Source organism: Lynx rufus, unplaced genomic scaffold (assembly GCF_022079265.1).
Source record: "Lynx rufus isolate CCGP_SWC_20201006 ecotype Redwood Valley unplaced genomic scaffold, mLynRuf1.p SCAF_18, whole genome shotgun sequence".
In the NCBI taxonomy this organism is placed as follows: domain Eukaryota; kingdom Metazoa; phylum Chordata; class Mammalia; order Carnivora; family Felidae; genus Lynx; species Lynx rufus.
In genome coordinates this window covers 4,327,111-4,346,348 of record NW_025814832.1, presented here as the reverse complement: position 1 = coordinate 4,346,348, position 19,238 = coordinate 4,327,111, and the positions used below count along the sequence as shown (strand labels likewise).

Genomic DNA, 19,238 nt, shown 5'->3' with positions numbered 1-19,238 from the left:
TTTCATGCTCTTGCCAGGTCTGTCTTTGTCCCTTTCATGTCTGTCACCTCCCCACCCCCAAATTCTTTCAACACTAGCAACAGCACATGGTCACTTATTTATTTTTGATACAAATGTACATGACACACGTCTTGACAGTCAGCCCACCCACCACCACACAGGTACAGCCTGGCCCCTAGAACAGAGGCAGGACAGAGAAGGGCTGGTAGGCACCGCCATCTGCCTCTCCAGCCTTCCCAGGCTGCTGCCCAGATTCCAGATACCCAGAGACTGCAGGGCAGGTGCTGGCCTCTCAGAGGTTATAGGAGGGGGCTCTCAGCTGAGTCAGGGACCCCGGGGAGCCAGCCCCAGGCTCAGGTGCTCAGTTCTCTGCCCCAGCCAGCACAGCCCCCTCCACAAGGGAGGGGGGGGGGGAGGAGAGATGCAGGGAAGTGGTTTTTTTTTTTTTTTTTTTTTTTGTAAGTTCATAGAGAAGGGGACCGATGGGGGAAGGCAACGGGTAGGACCCCAGATGATTTACCAGCAGTCCCTGGCCCCAGGATGGGAGAGTGGGGGACTGACCCCTAACTCTGGTCCTGCTGCCCTGGTCCCCTCACCCTTCACAAAACTCCAGATGGGCCAGGCCTCCGGAACGGCACTGCCGCCCCGCACACGCACACACAGGCACGCAGGGACACTCAGTTACCACAATGTTAAAATTAAGGGGTGGAAGAGGAGAGAAAAAAAAAAAAGATTTTCCAGTGTTTGCTGCTAGGGACCCTGGGAACACAGGTTTGGGGCCTGTGCCCTAGGCAGGGGCCGTTTGGCATTAAAGGAGAGCAGCAGGGGGGTTGGTGGCTACAGGGCAGGGGACATCCACAGAGATTATGTACAAAGGAGGGGATGCCCCCGGCTCAGCCCCCAACAGGGCTGAACTGGCTCATGGGGGTGGGGTGCCTGTAGGGGGAACTGGCCTCACTTGGAGTGTCCCCACCCGACCCTTTGCTGAGGGTGCCCCAGAGGGGAAGGGGCTGGGAGTGATGCCTTAGAGGCCCCTGCACACTAGAATGGGGGGATGCTATGTACAGGGGGAGGTGCATGGAATGTGGGGGACAGAAGCTCCTGCCACCCCACCTCCCCATCCTTGGGGACTTGAGGGGGGGCGGGCACCAGGGCGCCTGGCTGCCAGGGGACAGTGGCAGCACTAAGGGCACTTGTGCCAGCGGCTCCGTTGGGGTGGGGATTAGTGTCTGGAGTGGCCCAGCTCCCATGGCCAGTGAGGTCCCAGTGCAGGTGAGGGTGCAGGGAGAGTGGTCACTGCTTCTTTTCTCGGGTGGTGATGGTGACCAGCTGCTTGGCAGCCTTGGCGATGTCATAGGCGCACTGGATCACCTGCTGAGTCAGCAGCTGGAAGTCCACAGGGGCGCCAGGCTCCGGGGGCACTGTCTTCCGGCACTCACTCTGCAGCCGGTAGGCGCTGGCATTGAGCAGCCGCAGTGAGCTGCGCACAGGCTCCAGGGCTGGCCTCTGGAGGGAGGGAGGAGGGAGTTGGGCCTTGGACTTCAAACCATGAGCCATGAACATGGCCCAGTGTGTCCTCCCTTGTCTCCACCCAGGTAGTGGTCACATTCCCTACACCTGCCCCACCCTGAGAGCCTTCCATTCCTGCTCTTCTCTCTGGCCCCTGTACCTTTGGGAAGAGAGAGGCCATCTCCGTCACAGCCAAATGGATCTTCTCCGAGCAGGGCACGAAGCTGTGGGGGCAGGGGAGGGGAAATATCGGCAGGGTTTGCAGGGACAGAACATTGGTCACCCCCCACCCCCTTGCCCTCTGCAACACCCAGGGGCTGCTGTGAGCCCTTTACCTGTCATGCTTGAATTCTTGGGCAGCCCGCAACAATTCCTGGATGTTCTTGGTGACCTGTTCCGTCTTCAGGATGACATCCTCTGTGCTGGGAAGCCCAGGGTCAAGGTCTCCATCCAGGCTTTCCAACTCTGGGTGGAAGTCTTCTTCCTTGCCCAGCTCAAGAAACCTCTTCCCCTCCAGTCTGAGGTCAGGGTTAGAAAGAGACATTCCAGTGGTAAGCCGCTTGCCTGTACCCTCACAGATCCTCCAGAGCCCAGTCAGCCTTCTTCCCTGGGGTGTCTCACCCAAGCAGTGGGTCCCCGCTTTGCGTGTTCTCATAGTCACTGTCAGCACCACTGCCGTGGCGGGAAAGCTTGCTCTGGAGGATCAGGGAAGGGGTAGTGGGTGAGGTTCACATTCACAGACCCACACAGCCCATCACCTGTCCCCTTGGGCCCTTGGGGATTGGAACATTACCGTATGGCGGCTTCCTTCCTGGGAGCAGGACAGTAGTGGGGAGGAGGGAGTGAAGGGCACGGCTGAGGCTGACACCCCCTTCCGGATCTGAAACCCAGGAAGACTGGAGTCAGTCTCTCCTCCCTGCCACCCGCCTTCCAGCTTCCCGGCAGTGAGGGTAGGGACCACGTATATCTAGTCATTCCTGTGCCCAGCAGCAGCACAAAGCCTGACACCCACTGGGGCTCAAGACCTATCTGCGGAAATGGATCTGCTTCCTCCAGGCCCGACTTACCCGGTAAAGGCCAGCAGGGACATGCACTGAATAGACAGCATCATCCTCCAGCTCCTGGGGATTGGCACAGGTGTCACAGAGGGCCCTGCGGCAGCCCCAGCCCTCTGTTCCCCCCCAATCCTTGAGACCCACAGGCAACTCACAGTGCTGTGGAAAGGCTGTAGCCGGGTAGAGAGCTCATCCCCAGGCGGGGCCCCAAAGGGCTTCAGGGCAGACCCTGGTTCATACATGGAGAAGGCCTGGCGGTCCCTGCGATGGGCACTCCCGCCAGGCCCCATGGGTGTGTGTTCTGCCCGCTCGCTGGGCAGTGGGGGTGTGGGCACTGGCCCGGGTGGCTGCCGGATCTGCAAGTTCTCTGCCTGCAGCTTGTGGATCTGAGAGTGGACAGTGATGTCAGAAACTCCAGAGGATCCAGGCAGCACCCCACCTCTGGGAGCGGAGGATCCTCTCCGACCTGGGCACTCCCACCAATGCTGCAGCCCTTACCTCCCTCTGCAGCCTCCGGAGCTCATCACTCAAGCTGCTGTTGACCTTCATGAGCTGTTGCACCTTTGCCTCGGAGGTAGCCAGAGCCTTCTTCAGCTCCAGATATTCCTGCAGCGTCACGGCCCCATCGGACAGGTCTGAGGAGTCCATGCTCTGCAGAGTGAGACAGAAGCTGGTTAGCCATCAGGGGCAGGGGGTGAATGCCCACAGAAGACTGTTCTCGAGGCCATAACCAGCCCACTAGTCCCTGAAGCCCTGGGCTACAAGGGGATAGAGCCGGGCCTTAATGGAGGCCCGGGGAGGGGCAGTGCTCAGACCCGGGCACGGTTGTTCCTAGTGGCACCGGCGCTGCGCAGGGGCTCCTGGTCCGTGTCCTCGTCTGAGGCCACACTGTCGTAATCGTGCTGGTCGTCGAGGTCACTCTGGCTCCGCGCGGATAGCTCAAGGTTGTCTGAGGACATAGTCCAGTTACTCAGTATTCTGCCACACGACCCTTCCATCATGCCACCCCAAAAGGGAGCCATGAAAGAATATACTAGAAAAACGCCCACTGCCCTCAGCCCTAGCCACACCCTTCCCACCTGTGGGGCTGCTCAGGCTCTTGCCCTGCTGTCTCCGCTTGGCCTCGCTGAGAATGTCAATGATCAAGGTGGCAAACTCTCGGGCATTGAAGCGGGCCAACTTCTGTCGCCCCTGGTAGGCAGAAAGAACCCAGCCTGCATGACGGGCCCCCTTACAGCTGATAGACGGGTGTGGGAACAAAGCAAGGCCGTCCCCTGCTACCTGGCTCACCCGGCCAGATTCTGGGTGCCTGGGGAGCTCCCAAGAAGAGGCTGGAATGTCCCCCAGAAGCTGCTCACGGAGAGCTTAAAAAAAACCTTTCCCCCAAATCCCAAATCCCAGTGCTAGCAGGGCCCTGAGAGAGGCCTAGGCCAGGGGAGGAGAAGAGCAGGCCCAGGCAGAAGCCCACACAACAGCCGGTGAGGAAGGGCAGGGCCCGCGAAGCTGGCGACCCCAGCAGGGGAGGAGAGGCCCCTGCCCGGCCCCCTCACCTGATTCCGCGTGGCCGAGTACTCGGGGTTCACAGGCAGGAAGGGCACAGCGCTGCGCTCCGTCACCAGGGTGCTGTGGTTCTGGGTAGCCAGCCACACTGGGGGAGGAGGAGGAGGGGGGGAGGAGCAGGGAGCAGATCATCCAGAGCGCCCACGGGGCGGAGGTGGGGATGTGCTGAGCACAGCCTTCCTCAATCCTCCCCACGTCCACCAAGTGCTGGTGTTCAAACCAGGGGGGGTCTTCAGACACCGGAGGCAAGGTTGGGTCAGGGCAGGGCTGGGCGAGGCCAGCAAGACTGGCCAGGCCGATGACGACGAACAGAATGAGGCGACTCCTCCTTGCCAGGCCCAGCCCAGGGTTTGGGCTGGAATCTGGCTGTGGCCAGGAAGGAGTGATGGGGGGGGGGGGTGGAGTGGGACTGGGGAGTGAGCCAAAGTGGGAGGCAGCCAGAGCAGAGATGAGCCCCAGTCCAGGGGTGGGGGCGGAGGAGCAGGCTGGCTGCCTCCAGCTCAGCACGCTCCGCCTGGCTGGGGAGGCTGCCCGGGCTGCTCACAGCCAGCAGGGGTGGAGAGGCAGACCTGCCGAGCAGACCAACCTCAGGCCTCCCTTCTTAGTCCCAGCAAAAGGCCCCAAGAGCCACACCAGGTCCCAGCCCTTCCCCAGCAGGTGGGTAGGTACCCGTGTCTCATCCACCCTCAGCCTCAGATGCCCTCTTGGCTCACCGGCGTCATTTTCTCTTCTGTCTACCTCGTCGTACACATCCATGGCAAGTTCCTCAAAAAGCCTGTTGCTGAGCTAGAGACAAAAGGGGGACCCAGTCTTTGTCAAATCAGTTGGTCCCCAGTGCTGACAAGGCCAGGTCAACCAGGATGTCCTAAGATGTGGGAAGTGGCTTGTGTCCTTTATGCTGCCCAGCCCCCACAATCTCAGAACTGGAAACTGGGGCAGGGGTCTCTCTGCCAAGCTCCAAGGTGGGAGAGGATGGAAGGGAGACCAGATCAGACCAGTTAGTGCCCTGGTAGGTCAGAGGTGGAGCTAGGGCCCAGGGAGCCTACGGAGGGCAGAGCCAGGGTCAAAGACCAGGGGTGGGGAGGTGGGGGAAAGAGAGCAGGGAAGACAGAGTGAGGGGCAGGTCAAACCCTTGGAAAAGGAGACCATCAGAGGAAGGAGGAGCAATCTTAGAGGTCGAGGCTCAGAGGTGAGGACAGCTCCAAGTAGTAGGAGCCCATCCAAGTGGACTCACCGCCTGCAGCTTCTTCTTGGCAGCTTTGGCCAGCTCGGACAGGTCTAGGCTGTGGAAGGAGGAGGGAGATGAGAATGGGCAGACAGGAGAGGTGACCAGGCCCCCACTTGTGACTCCCAAACATGCAGGGATCCCAGGAAGACAACATCCCAGATGCTGCACACCAGATGCCGCCCCCCACCCTGCCCCCAACCTCCAGAGCCTGCTCCCGAGGCAGGCACCATATACCTCTGAGACATGCACTTTTGCCGAGATCTAAGTCCAGAGAAAGGCAGCAGAGGAAAGAATAGGACAGAGGCAGCGATTACCCAGGAGCAGGGCCCCACGTGCCTTCCACGGCAAGCTCAGACCCATCTCCGTGTATACGCCAGACCCGGAGGGTGCAAAACGAACTCCTCTCCCCTCCCAACCTGCTCCTAGACCAGCCTGCTCTCTCCCTCTGTGACCCACTCACCCAGCACCAGCGTCTGCTTCTAGGAGTCACCAGAAACCTCCCTCACCCTCAGGCCCCAGCCAAGCTTTCTCTGGTTCTGCCATCGATCCCTCTTTGCCTGGGCCTTTGCAAGTTTCTTCATCCATCTTCCCACTTCCAGTCTTGCCCCTACAACCCTTTTTTTCCACCCAGCAGCCTGGGTCATCTCTTTGACACGTTGGGCCACACTACCCCTGGCCTTAAAAACATCTTAATGACAAAACACATGTATGGATACTTCAACCGTACTTTAATAAAAAACTTCCTTAAAAAATATACTACGTGTTTAGTGTGCATTATCTTATTTTAATCCTGTCAACAGCCCAGAAAACGTAGGTACTGTTGCCTTTACTCCCAGGAGGTAACTAAGCCTCAGAGAGGTTAAGTAGCCTGCCTGAAGTCACACAGCCAGTACTTGGCAGAGCTGACATATCCGGGCTTGGAACCTCTCTGCTCTTCTTGGGGCTCACAGGACTCGCCATTCTCTCGCCTGTTTCCAGTCCAGTGCTGCTCCTGGGATTCCCTGCTTCTCACACTATGCTCCAGCCACATGACTCCCTGCAGGTCCTGGCACAGCATTTCTCACTTATACCATTTATGCCTTTACTTCTGCTGTACTCCCCACACTGAACTACAGCTATCTGACCAGGCTGCCTCCTTCCCTGGACTGTGAGCTCCTGAAGGGCAGAGATCATATCTGAGTTACCCGTGTGTCTCAGGGCCAAGAACGGCAGCTGGCACCGGGCAGGTGCTCGGTTAGCCCTTTATTGAGTCCATGCCCATATGTGTTTAAACACATACACCAGACACATGCAGGTACACACACCCCGCAGAATAAGACCAGAGAAGTAGGAGGGAATCTTGGAGTCTCAGAACAGAGTAAGTCTGGGTTCAAGGATTCAAGACGCCTAGGCCTGGCAATTCCTGTCTGCCCACACTGGTCTTTGGAGAGGGAGGGAGCCTCCTCTCTCGGATCCAGGCCAGCAGGCACAGGTTGGAAAAATGGCCTTCAGATGTGGCCACCAGGTGGCGCCAGCATCCATCTTGTGAACTGGGTACGTGTCCCCCCACAGCCTAGGCGCGCTGAGGCTTTTCAGGTCAGAGGCAGAAACACCTCAGCTGTGACGGGCCCTGTCCCCACCTCCCACCCCTCCCCAATTTCTGAGCACACCACGGAGGCCCAAAGTTAGTCAAATCCCTGGAGCCCACCATCTTTTCAATGAAGAGCAGAGGCTCGTCTTAAGATTTTACAGTGGGGTGAGTGCCACTGGAGCAGAGCCCAGTGAGCCACCCCTCCTGGGGCAGGTGTTTCTTGTACTCAGGCCTATGTGTGATGGCCTGGGGCTCAGGCGGTGCTTGGCCATGTGCTGAGCTGACATCCCTTCCCTGCCATAGGGCCCAGCATTAGGGAGTGAGGATCTGACTGAAATGTTTGTACACCAGACCCGGGGTGGGGTCCCTAAAGCCCGGGGACTGGGAGGGGTAGAGGTTCTGGGGTTCAGGCACCCACATGGTGTCCAAAAGCCCCTGGGAAGGGGCATCAGGTGGGCACTCACCTGTCAGCCATCTGTGGGATGATGTAATGCCCATTCTTGTGATCTGAACAAAAATAAAAATGCCAAGTCACTGGTGCTGGGTGGCCTTAGCAGCTGGGAGCCCACCTCACTGCCACGGGCAGACCTTGGCACCCAGAAGTGTCAGGGGACAGGGATGAGGGCAGGCCACCCCCAAGAGCCCTGGGAGCTGACTGGAAGCGATGCCCACCCCCCACTCCCTACCCCAGTGTGCTGTAGCCCAGAGCCGTCATCAATTTCACGGGAGCCAGTTGCCTAGCAACACTGTTCCCCAGCCGGCTCGGTCACCATGGCACCTGCTGCTGGGGTGTGTCTGGGTCCCACCTGCCTGGCCGAGCCAGGCCCACCCCGCGTTCTGCTCACCCGGCTTGCGTCCACAGAGATAGAAGGCCAGCCGGTCAGTGAGCTCATACTGGCATTCGACTAGCCTTTCCGCCAGCTCATGGTGCCCCGCCTGCCTGTGGGGAGGGGGCATGGCTCAGCCCTGCCGCAGCAGTCCACTCCCCCCACCCGCCCAAGCCTCACCCATCATCCGACCCTCACCTGGCATAGTCAATGGGCGTACGGCCATTAACATCAGGGGAGCCAGGATCAGCCCCATACACTACAAGAAGCTCAGCCTGCAGTGTCTGCCCCGCCTTGGCAGCCACATGCAGAGGTGTGGTGCCCTTCTCTGGATGGAAGAAGTTGGCCTGGGCACCCAGGGACAGCAGGCGCAGACATGTCTCCAAGTTGCCCGTCCGCACGCTTGAGTGCAGTTGCTGCAAGGAGCAGAATGTGCAGCGAGTGTGTGTGAGCACCCCCACCCCCCCACCCCCAAGCCGTACCAAGTTAGGCAGCTGCTGGGACTCCTACCAGCTCCAAGGGCCCGGCTGAAGTTGGGTTGTCAGGGAGGACAGAGGCTTTAGCGCCAAATACTAACAGCTGCTATCAGTCACCATCTACCTGTGCTATGGGCTCTGCTTGAAACAGGCATTATCTATGAGGGAGATGCTGTTGCTTCTTTCCCATTTTACAGAGGAGGAAACTGAGGCTCTGAGTGGCTAAGAAACCGCCTCAAGTTTTCCCGGCTTTTGGATGGCAGCCTGTTGTGTCCACCTAGAGGCGGAGGGGCCTTGGCCACATGCAGCTGACCACGCAATCCCCATCCCCTGCTGTGCCCAGGATCCTTGCCTGACCCGGCTGGCTGCCTTTGGGGCCTAGGGCTCGGTGGTGATGGAGAAGCCCTCGGGGTGCTGTGGGCAACAGGAGGGGAGGCCCACCCATCTGTCTACCGTGGGGCCCCTCTAACCTTGCTGAGGTCTTTGGCAGTGACCCCGTCATCTTCCCGGCAAGGAAGCTTGTGCACAAATGCCAGCATCTGGTACTTGGCCCTGATGAACTCTGACTTGATGGGGCTGGATGGGGCACAGAGGATGAAATGGGTGGGGGGCAGAGTGGGAGAGGCTATTCCCCCCGCCACCTCTCAGACCCACGTCCCACACCACGCAGCCCCTGCCACCACCCCTCCGGCACAACTCACTGGACTTTGTCTTGGGGGTTGGCTTTGCGCCGGCCGCTCTGTACTTGCGCGGGGTCCAGCAGGGAATGCTCCCAGATGGAGTTGGCCCCGTTGCTGGCGAGCGTGTGCACCATCTGCAGAGAAGAAGTGCCAAGTGAGAGTGCCCACTGTGCACTGGGGGAAACACCTCCAAGCGCTGGCCGCAGCCGGCGTGGCTGCAACCAGTACCAAGGGGCCTGTTGTGTGCCTGCCACCATCACACCTCCATCCAGCCGGGCCGCCCAAGCACGTGGGTCCTGGTCAGCACCTCAGGTTGTATGGCGAGTGTGCCAAGGCTCAGAGAGATAAAGCAACTTGCTCAGTGCTATGTGGCCAAGCTAGTAAGTGGCGGAGCTGCGGAGAGAGCCCCAGTCTGCGAGCCCCCCCCCCCCGCCATCTGCATGGCAAACACGATGGATGGAAAGGGTCAGGGTTAGGTTCTGCCCCAGGTGGGTGCTGCCCTCTGGAAGCCGCAGAATCCAGAGCAGCGTGTGTGGGTACGGGGGAAGTGTGCCCACGCGGCCTGGCCCCGTACCTGCAGCAGCGTAGGAGGCCAGGCGCTGTGGCGGAGGTGCTTGACAATGGAGATGTGGCGGCCCAGGCTCCGGTGCACACTGCAGCACTCGTCACACACCAGCACCCCCCTGCTGATGGAGGCCCAGCCAGGGTCTGCCAAAGGGGGAAGCCACAGTCAGCGGAGGCCAGGTCGTCGGCAGTGCGTGCCGGGCACCTACTCCGGGCCCACACTAGCACTTTGCTCACACACTTCAAATACCTAGAAGCTGGGACCGCCGGGACACAGGTTGCTGAGGAGGAAGCTGAGCTATGGCGTAGGAGGGATTTCCCCAAAGGCTTGCAGCAGGTGACTGACAGCTGGGCCCCTTCCTACACATCTTTGCCTGTCTGGGGGGTGAGGGGGTGGGGGGAGGAATGTGTGGTCCCCAGGGCCTACTCAGCGGGTATGTCCTGCAGTCTTTCCCAGGGAACAAGACAGTTGGCCCAGGCCTTCCCCAGGGAGGCAGGAATCCTCTGGGGGATGTGACACCGATGCTACATGCCAGACATCCTAGACACTCCTGTGTCTGGGTCAGTGCCACATCTCTCCTGCACCCAGGCTTCTGCTGGAACCACTGGCCACCCGCCTGACCCACTATATCCTCCATGGGCTCCTCCCTTTGCCCTCATCTTGGCAGGCAAGAGGCTGTTTCATGCTGAGCCTCCTGCCACCATCACTGATGGGCTGAGCTGGAGCCCCTCTTAACAGGGATGGAGAGGGCAAAGGAACTAACATTGGATACCCACTGTGTACTAGATAGACCTGTATGTACGAGGTCTCCCACAACTGTCAGACAAGGCAGGAAATGCTATCCCTGCTTTACCAATGAGGAAATGGTGGCTCAGAGAGGTTAGAGCAGTTGCTCAAGGTCACACAGCTGATGAGCAGGATTGTTGGGATGTGGACCCAGGCACTTTAGACACCAGAAGCCACGCCATGTTCATACTCACTGCTTTTCCTCCGTTCTTGCCTGGAAGGGGTCAGGCCCAAGTGGGCAAGGGCCCTGGAAGCCACTCTTTACTCCCTGGGGAGCAGCAAACTTTGGAAACAAGAAGCGGGGCCAGGATAGGGTGGGAGCTCCTTGGGTGCTTCTCAAGGGCAGGGGAGATGCCACCCATCCCAGGCCCCTTGGGAGAGGGGGAGGAGACAGCTGCACACAGCTTAAGCTGTGGAAAGGTCACGGGGGAGAAAGCAGCCATTGTGTGCCTCCAGAGAGTGGGGGCAGGGAGCTTCTCTCCCAGGACACTGTGCTCTGCCCCGGGCCCCCCACCCCAGTCTCAGGAATCCCTGTGCTGGGTGGGGGAGCAGGGACTGGCTATCTTCCTTGCCTGGGAGTGCTTAGGGAGTCCAGAAGTGGGCCCCCCAGGGGAGGGACAGGCTTGGGGTAATGAGAGCCTCTCCAACCAGAAGGCAATTTTCAGGCCCTTCCCCACAAGGACTTCCATCAAAGTTTCCAGGAGAATTGTAAGGAGACCGAGTCAGGGTGCAGCCTTTGTTCTGCCTACAACAAGTGTCCCCTCCATAGGGGACAGGAAGAAACAAAAAGTGAAAGAGGGGGTTCAGCTCTTTGGGTCTGAGCTTCTTTAGGCATCTACCCAAAAACAGGGCAACAAGATGCCTGCCATACACCTTCCTGGGAGCTGATTCCAGGGGCCCACGAGGAAGGGATCCACCATCTGTGCCAAGAGGGGGAGCCCAAGGACACTCTTTAGTACTGGCTTTACCCAAACAGTGAGGCACCCCAGTGAGGCACATGGAAAGCTCCCTTCCCCCACTCCCAAATCACTGGGGTTAGGGGTCTGCCAGCCACCAGCCACCTCCGGCAGCCCAAGCAGGAAGCTGGAAATGACGCAGCCTAAATTCCTCTTGTTGAAACGGTGGGGTTTCCTGTAAATGGGGAGCCGCCCAGGCCAGGATCATAAATGGGCCGCCTTGAGGCCTCCAGCCCAGGCCCATGGCTCTACCGGAGAAGCAGGGCCTGGGAAAACTGCACATATATCGAGAGCCAGACCACACATGGTGAGACTCTGAACATGGCAATGACCAAGAAGAGATCAGGATTTGGGGAATGTAGTCCAAGGCTTTGCTAGCCACTCAGCCTGGGGGAGGGGTCCTCCCTCTCCTCCACAATGACCTGAAACAGGAAGGTTGAGCAGGGGGCACTGTCCTGGCCTGGGGAACGCTGGTGTCAGCTCACTGGGCTACACAGATGAGAAGCCCACTACCTACTTCTTACATGCCCGAGGGGCCTTGCGTCTACCCAAGCAGGAGCCCCCAAGCCCCACTTAGGCCACTTCCTAAGGCCAGGTAGAGTTTCTGAAAAGTCAAATGGCTATTGTAGCTGAAGGTTAAGGGACTCTTGCCCCCAAGAGGCTCCCTAGACTAAACTTGGGGTGGAAGGGACAGGGACATAAGGAGTTTTTTGTTTTAACAGGCTCCATGCCCAACTGCCAAGTGTGGGGCTTGATCTCATGAGATCAAGAGTAGTATGCTCTACTGACTGAGCCAGCCAGGAGAGAAGATGCGGTGACCTCCTCAGTATCCTGCCAACACTCCTGGCAGCTTCTGCTTCAGGGTGGGGGTCTGGGAAGTGTGGGCAAGTGGTAGGAGGGATCCTGGGATAATGTTAACCATGCAGGCCTCTACTAAGATGAATTCATGTCATCACCCAAAGCCATTAGTAGCCTCTAGGTCTGCTCTAAGGGCCAGTGTCTCCTGAGCAAATTGTCACTAGGCACGAGGGAGAAGCCCACCATCTTGAAAGCAGCTAAGAGTAATTAATCCAAGGGGATAAAGGTCAGAATGGCGGTTACTTTTGGGGGCTGTTGAGTGGGAGGGGGCAGAAGAAGGGTCCAGAGAGTGATGGAAATGCCCTACCTCTTGACTGGAGTGGTGGTTACGCAGGTATATAGACATGTAAAAACTCAACAGGCTAAACAGTAAGGTGCAGGAACTCTGCTGTACCTAAATTAAACCTCAGTAAAAGAGGAAGAGAGCCCACCATTCACCCTACCCAACAATCTACATTGTGAAGAAACAAATGAGCCTGCAGGTTTCCAAATGTCCCCAGCCAGTGGCCATCCATGTTCATCCAAGGTGCCACCCGAGGCACTCCTGTGCCACCAAAGTGGAAAGGTTGAGATAGAGGCCCATGGTATGAGGAGCAGGCTCTTGAGCTGGGCCAGGACTGTGTGGCAGAGTGAATGGAGGGAGACGTGGGGGGAACACATTCTCCAGGGTTCCTGACTGCTGCCCCTCCCTTGCCTCCATGGCAGGCAGGTACACATGTGGGGCCTGATGAGGTAGTACCACAGCAGCCAAGCCATGCCCAGCTGTCTTACAAAATCCACCTGTCACTTATATGCCCAGGCCTGGGAGCAGAGGGAGGATGAAGACCTTTGGGGTCAGCCTGCACTTCACCTTTCACCTCTTTAACCTCCCCAAATTAACCAACCACAAAAAGGCCACGGCCCCACCCCTAGGGCTGGACCCCCCCCCCCTTTCACAGTGAGAGAAGCCTATGACTAGGTAGGAGGCATACACCAATGGAGTCCAGACTGTTGTTTACCCTCGAGCCTCATACCTGGACTGCTACAGTCCCACACCGGGGATGCCCCTCCCTGCATCCTACAGTGGGGAAATGGGGTAGCCAGCTGGGTTCCTGACAAGCATCCAAACACTCAGGGAGTGCCTGCTGCCAGGTGCTGGGGTAGGGTGATGTGTAAAGACTTTGTCAGCACCCTGCCCACCTCACTCCTCACCTTCTCACCACCTGCCTCTGCTGACCTGTATTCTGGATCAGGGGAAAAGGAGGTACCTGGGGCAAAAATGCCTCTGTGGGACAATGACTATGGATAGGAACCAGACAGTCCCAAGATATCAGATACATACCACTCCTTCCTGAACCCACTGGGCACCCAGAGGCTTCACACAGCCAAACGCAATGAAAGAGGGACAACTGCCTTGCTGATTCTGCCCTATGTCCCTCTGGCTGAGAATCAGGACCACAGACTTCAAGATGGGATGGTCCTCAAAAACCATTTTTATTCCAACTTCTTTACCTCACAATTGAGGAAACTGAGGCCCAGAGTGAGGAAAGTCTTGCCATGGTTCACAGGGTAAGCTGATAGGGTGTCTGCTAATCACTCCCCACCCCCATGCTATGCCTGCCCCGCATAGGTATAGACCAGCCTGGGAGAGGCATAGAAGGCAAGCTATCCTCTTAGCCCTTCCATCCCCAGACGTGCATGTGGTTGGGGGAAGGAGATCACAGTTTCCAGCTCACTAGGGTAAGGACACATAAGCCCAGATAGCTTCTTCAGGGTCCTCTAGACCTGAGAGGAGTCACAGGGTCACAACCACCCACAGAGTACCATGTCTCTTCCAGGCATCCACAGTGCCAAACTCTCTAGCCTGGAGGCATCAGAACCACCAGAGTATCTGTGGGTCCCAACCTGTTGGGGCCCCGGGCCTGTCCAAAGGGTAGCTAGAAGTTATGGGCCCATGAAACAGCACTTCACACTCTCACACTTAATTGTGCCCACAGTCCCCCTGGAGTTCACAGACACACTGAGCCTTCCCAGAGGTCTCCCAGGGAGATAGCTCCTTTTTAAAAGAGAGGATGGACAAGAGCCAGGGCTTCCTTCCCCAGGCCAGCTGCTGAGCCCCATCACTGGCAGTGTCCTCCCACATCATAAGATAGCAGCCTCTCAGGTCACTGCTCCTCACTTCCTCAGGTCAGGGGTGGGGGCTTCGCATCAGCCTGGATCTGACTGTGCTGGGAAGAAGGGAAACACCACGGTAAATACAGCCAGGAGGCAGGCGAGGAAGCCAGATCCTGAGAACCTAGGCGCCCTTGGGTACTGTTCCCTACCCATTTCTGGTCAGACTGGGCTAGAGGGCTAGGAGGGGTCTGTGCCCAAGCTGGGTCAATGCTAAGCCCCCTTCCCAAGCAGGCCTTACTGGTGCATAGGAAAAGCCGAGCTAGTTGCTCCCAGGGATGCCTCAGAGGAAGATGCCCAGACTGTACTGGCCCTCAGCACCAGGCCCTGCAAGGAGCCCCCGCCTTGGGAAGTAGGGGCAGGGAGTCCTAGGAGGAGCCACCCCCTCGTCTGCTCACGAGGAAACACTATCCAGGCCTCCCCTGGCCCATCTGCCCGGTTCTCTGCCCCTTGACCTCCGCCACCTCAGCGGGCGCGCAGACCATGCGAGCAGCAGGTGCAAGACGCGGGGGTGGCACTGAGATGACACAAAACCACACTCACCCCCACTTCCTAAACCTTGCTGGCCTCTGCCACAGCCCTCCTGCCACCCCACCACCCCAGGCTGGCGCTTCCGTTGGGATACAGAGATGGAAGGTGGTGGCGGGCGGGGGGTGGGGGGGGGAGGGCAGCTAGCTGCCTGCCTCTCTCAGACTGAGGGGTGGGATGTGGCGCCGGGAATGTCCTTCCTTGCTCGTCCACGGACGCGAGGGACTGGGGCCCCCAGCCGGCCCTCCCGCCAAGGACGCGGCTCCGCAGTGGCCCGGGCGGGGGCCGAGGCCGGAGGCCGCAGCCCCCAGCCCCGCCCCGCCCTCCGGCCCCGCACCGCGCTCCCGCCAGGCCCCGGCGCCTGCCCGGCGGCCTCGCTGCGCGGTCCCGCCCCCGGCCCAGCCCCGCTTACCCGGGGCGCTGCAGTCCGCACACACCTCCGCCCGCGGCCCCTTCCGGGACATCCTCAGCGGCGACGCGGCCGCAGCCCTCTGGGCCAGCGTGGGGGGCGCGGGCGGCGGGCCCGGGCGGCGGCGGCCCCTGCTGCCCGGCCCCGCTCCGGCAAGGCCCCGGCTAGGCTCCGCGCGCCCGGCCAACCGTCCGCCCCCGGGGCTGGCCCGGAACCCGCCGTGCCCGCCTGCCCGCTCGCCCTCCGGCGCCCTCCGCCCCGCGCCGCCCCGCGCCGCCCCGCCGCCGCTCGCCGCTCGCTCTCTCCGCCCCCTGCGCGGCTCCGGGCCGCTCCTGCAGGAAGCGGCGCAGGCCCTGCCCACCGGGGGAGGGGCAGCCTGCACTCCCGCCCCGCCGCCCGGCCCTGCGGGCCGCGCCTCCCAGAGAAAGGAAGCCGGGAGCGCGGGCGGGAGGGGGCGGGGGTGCTTAAAGGGGCCGCGCGGCCTCCGCTAGACAGGCCGGAGAGGGCAGCATCGCCTTCGGCCTTGGCCTCTGCTCTGGCACTCTCCGGCCCCGCGGCAGTGTGAGTTACCCTCACAGCCCCATCCGCTTCGCTTTCCAGGTAGAGGGTGGTCCAGGGGGCTCGGCCCCGGGGACAGTGACCCTTGGGGAACAGGGAAGAGAGTAAGGAGCTGGAGGCCCAGGCCCCCTTCCCCGTCAAGAGGCTGTTTGGGGTACCCGCCTATGTCTGGCTGGGGTAGCATGTGTGTCCTGGTCCCCCATGTGTCCTCATCTGTGGGTCCAGGTGTGTGTGTGTGGTCACACCCTTGTTGATTATGCACGACACCAACAATATGGACGCCCAGGTGTTCCCCTGCCTCCCAACTAAAAATACATCTGTACCTCATCCATGCTTCCATCCCAGGAGGAAAGAATCTGGGCACTTTTAAGGGCCTCCCGAGGAGTGACCACTGTGCCTGTGTGCAGTAATATCCACTTGGCATTTCGTCTTGTATATGTCCACGGTGTTTCTGGGCCACCGCAGGTTTGTGTGTCCAGGGCGTGTGCACATAACACACAGGGACCTTTTCTTGTGGTGGCCTTTCTTCCTGGACTTCACACAGAGACTTGGCGTAGGTGGGGGGGACAGGAAGCGGAGGCGCGGGCCGCACGTGGGTGCACCCCTGCACTGAGCATGCTCCCCCATACACGTGTGCCCCGCGTGCACCCAACCCCCATCCCTGCAGCAGCAAAATGCCAGAGCACTTTGCTTGTGGGGACAGGGCACGGGTGGCCAGGACCAGGCCTGGGGGCCAGGTCGGTGGTGACAGAATTAAGGGAAGATTCCCAAGGGGGTAGGGGGTACTGCTCAGTAACAAGGAGGGAGGAGGGAAAGTCCTTGGGCAGGGGTTCGGGGTTGGTCGATTTTATCCCAGCGGTGCCAGAGCAGCAGTGACTTGTGGGTGGGCAGGCTGCTTCCCTGGGGGAGACAAGTAATGCTCATGAGTCACACCACCCGAAATACAAGCAAAGCTGCCTCCATCGCCTTTTGCTGCAGCCCAGATTGACAAGTTTGTTTGAAATCGCGATCCACGGGGTATATTTATAATCGCACCTTAAAAAAAAAATTTTTTTTTTGCAGGCTTCCCCTCCCCCCACAGCCAGCCGCTCAGCTGGCGGGGTTTCTGCAAGCAAAGGTACCTCGCTGTGGGGGTGGGGGTCGGCGGCGGGGGGAGCACCACCTGCCGCCCCATGCTGCACCCGCACCAAGCAGTCAGTCTGTGGGCTTGATGGCCCTAGGCTGGGCGATGAAAAGGAGCGGCTTGGCCGCTCTTTACCGGGCGCACAGCCCACGAGCGGTGGCCGCCCATTCACCCCCGATCGACCCCCAGCTATGGAATTTCATTTATTAAATGTCGAGGCGGCTACTGGCAGCCCCATCGCTCGGCTGTCTTTGTTTCTCTGCTGTGTGGGCGCGTCTCGAGCACGTGGCAGCTGGAGCGCGCAGACCGGAGGAAGAGCGACCCGGGTTTAGGCTATGGCCGCCTGGCAAAAAGAGGCCCGGCTGCTAAGGGGATAGGTCCCCCAATCCAGGCTGAGCTCCCCCTCTCCCAGAGCTACAACGCTTTTCAGGATGATTCACCCCACTGCCCCCTCCCGCCCGCCAGCTCCACCTCTCGGTGGCCCAGGGACTACCTGGGCGTGGCCTAGGCTGAGAGGCACTGTCCAAACTTTGTTCCGGAAGCCCCCAGACCCACCACTGCAGACCTTCTGGGCCTGGGACTAGGGATAAAAGGTTTTCAGGATTTCCCTTGGGAGATGTCGCCAACTCAGGGAGCAGGACAGTAAAAAAGAAATCTCAGACAAGGTTCTAAAAACAGTTTAATGAGGAAATGTACACGCATTCTCCCGGCCACTCCTAGCCGTCCCTACCCCGCTCCAGCCCCCTCCCCAACTCTGGCCGCGGCCACAACACTCTGCTGACCCCTCGCGGTAGAGGTGGGCAGCGGTCCTCGGCTGCCCGAGGTGCCAGCTGGCTCCTCCCAGGCTGGAGAAAGGGGCGAGGCAGTCCACTCCTCCCTTATCCTTTCCCGCCTAGGCCTGGCACCGCAGGGTGTGGAGGAGGAAGGAGAGAAGACCACACAAAGAAACCTGAGAGAGGCGCAGAGAGTTTGCAAGCTTTTGCTAGCACCTCCCACACAAACACTTTTTGGATTGTTCTATCATGAGCTGGTATGGAATCCCTAATTCCTGTCCTGTTCTAGGGTGGACTCAAGAAGGCGCTGTGCCTGGTCCCGCCACCTGTCTAAGTCCGCCTGATCGGGGGCGGGACGCGCCGTTTCCAGGGTAGTTACTATCCTTAGCTCACCCCAGTAGGTAGTATTTCGAGTCTCATTTTAGAGGTGAGTGGTCTGAGGAAGCAGAAAATTTAAGCAATTTGCTTCTGGTCAGGTGGTTAGTAAGGGGGAATTCAGACTGCTCTAAAATCCCAGTCCCCTCTCCTTCAGGTCTGGGCCACGCCTCTAGATCCTTCCAGCCCTTGCAATAGGCAGCCCCAGAGGTCAATTCCATTTTTACCACAGCGTCTGCAGGGACCCTTCTGGAAGGACCTTTGTGCCCGGGGGTTATTCGGGAAGGAGACAGTCTCTGGAATCAGTCACTTCCTCTCTTGAGGGGACCGCATTGGGTGGAGGTGGGGAACTGCCACCTGCTGCTTTCTCTGCCCAGCCCCACTCTGGTCCTTGCAGAGGACAGCAAATGGGGGGGGGGGGAGGGGGTAAGGGACTGTACTCCCAGCCTTAGTGGTCATTCCCTTTCTAATGTCAAGTGTGGAAGATGGAATTTAATAAGAGCGCGGGGAAGACTCCTACATAATATTTCACGTGACAGATCCCTGGTTGCGCCAACGACCACTGGTCCTAATGCCCCGAACCTTTCTCGGGATTCTCCCCCATCAGCCACTCTAGGAATCTGGATCCCATCTCACGTTCCACTGGGACCCAAACTCAATCCTGAAAGCCACGCCGTCCTGTGGCCCCAATGGTGGAGCAAGGCCTGTAGCCCCCTCCCTCACCAGCAAAAGGCAAAACGCCGGTGGGTGGGGGTGCGCCCCAGCCCACCTGGCGTCAGGACACTGTCTCCATTCCTGTCAGGCCTGACTCCCTCCCCATCCTCTCAGGGGATCAGGGGGACAGAGTGGGGCACTCTCCGGCCGCCCGCCACCCCCAGTTCCACGAGACGGACTACATGCCCCATGATGCCGCGGGGCCGAGCTACAACAAGCTCTGCCCCGGGCACCCGGGTCCCCCTCCCCTCTTCCCCGCATCCCCGCATCTCTCGCCGGCCGCTCGGGCTGAGGGCCGGGCAATGCAGCTGCGGGGAGCCGGGGGCTGCGGGCGCGCGTCCCTGCGGCGGCGTCCCCGGGGTTCGCGCCCCGTGCGCCCCCGCGCCCGCTGCGGGAGCCTGCTCCCTTCGCCGAGAGGCGTCTTTGTGTGCGGGGGTGTGGGAGGTGAGGCGCGAGTCCGCGCCGCGCCGCCGAGCGCCCGCTCCCTCCCCGGGCGGGTGGGGGCCTCTCCGCGCCGCCCGCCGCCGCCTCGCGAGG

At 59.9% G+C, this 19,238-nt stretch overlaps 1 protein-coding gene across 1 annotated transcript; it reads right to left on the bottom strand.

Moving 5' to 3' along the window:
* Window positions 1–85: 85 nt before the first annotated feature.
* Window positions 86–15,268, bottom strand: GIT1 (GIT ArfGAP 1). Its single transcript, XM_047080693.1, has 20 exons — window positions 15,162–15,268; window positions 9,480–9,613; window positions 8,927–9,039; window positions 8,696–8,801; window positions 7,948–8,165; window positions 7,768–7,862; window positions 7,387–7,429; window positions 5,359–5,407; window positions 4,838–4,910; window positions 4,115–4,212; window positions 3,644–3,755; window positions 3,380–3,513; window positions 3,063–3,215; window positions 2,720–2,950; window positions 2,577–2,630; window positions 2,303–2,389; window positions 2,131–2,204; window positions 1,845–2,027; window positions 1,670–1,733; window positions 86–1,506 (listed from the first exon to the last, which is right to left on the bottom strand). The coding sequence occupies exons 1-20, from the start codon at window positions 15,211–15,213 to the stop codon at window positions 1,294–1,296; spliced, it is 2,286 nt and encodes a 761-aa protein (XP_046936649.1). The 5' UTR covers window positions 15,214–15,268; the 3' UTR covers window positions 86–1,293.
* Window positions 15,269–19,238: the final 3,970 nt, after the last annotated feature.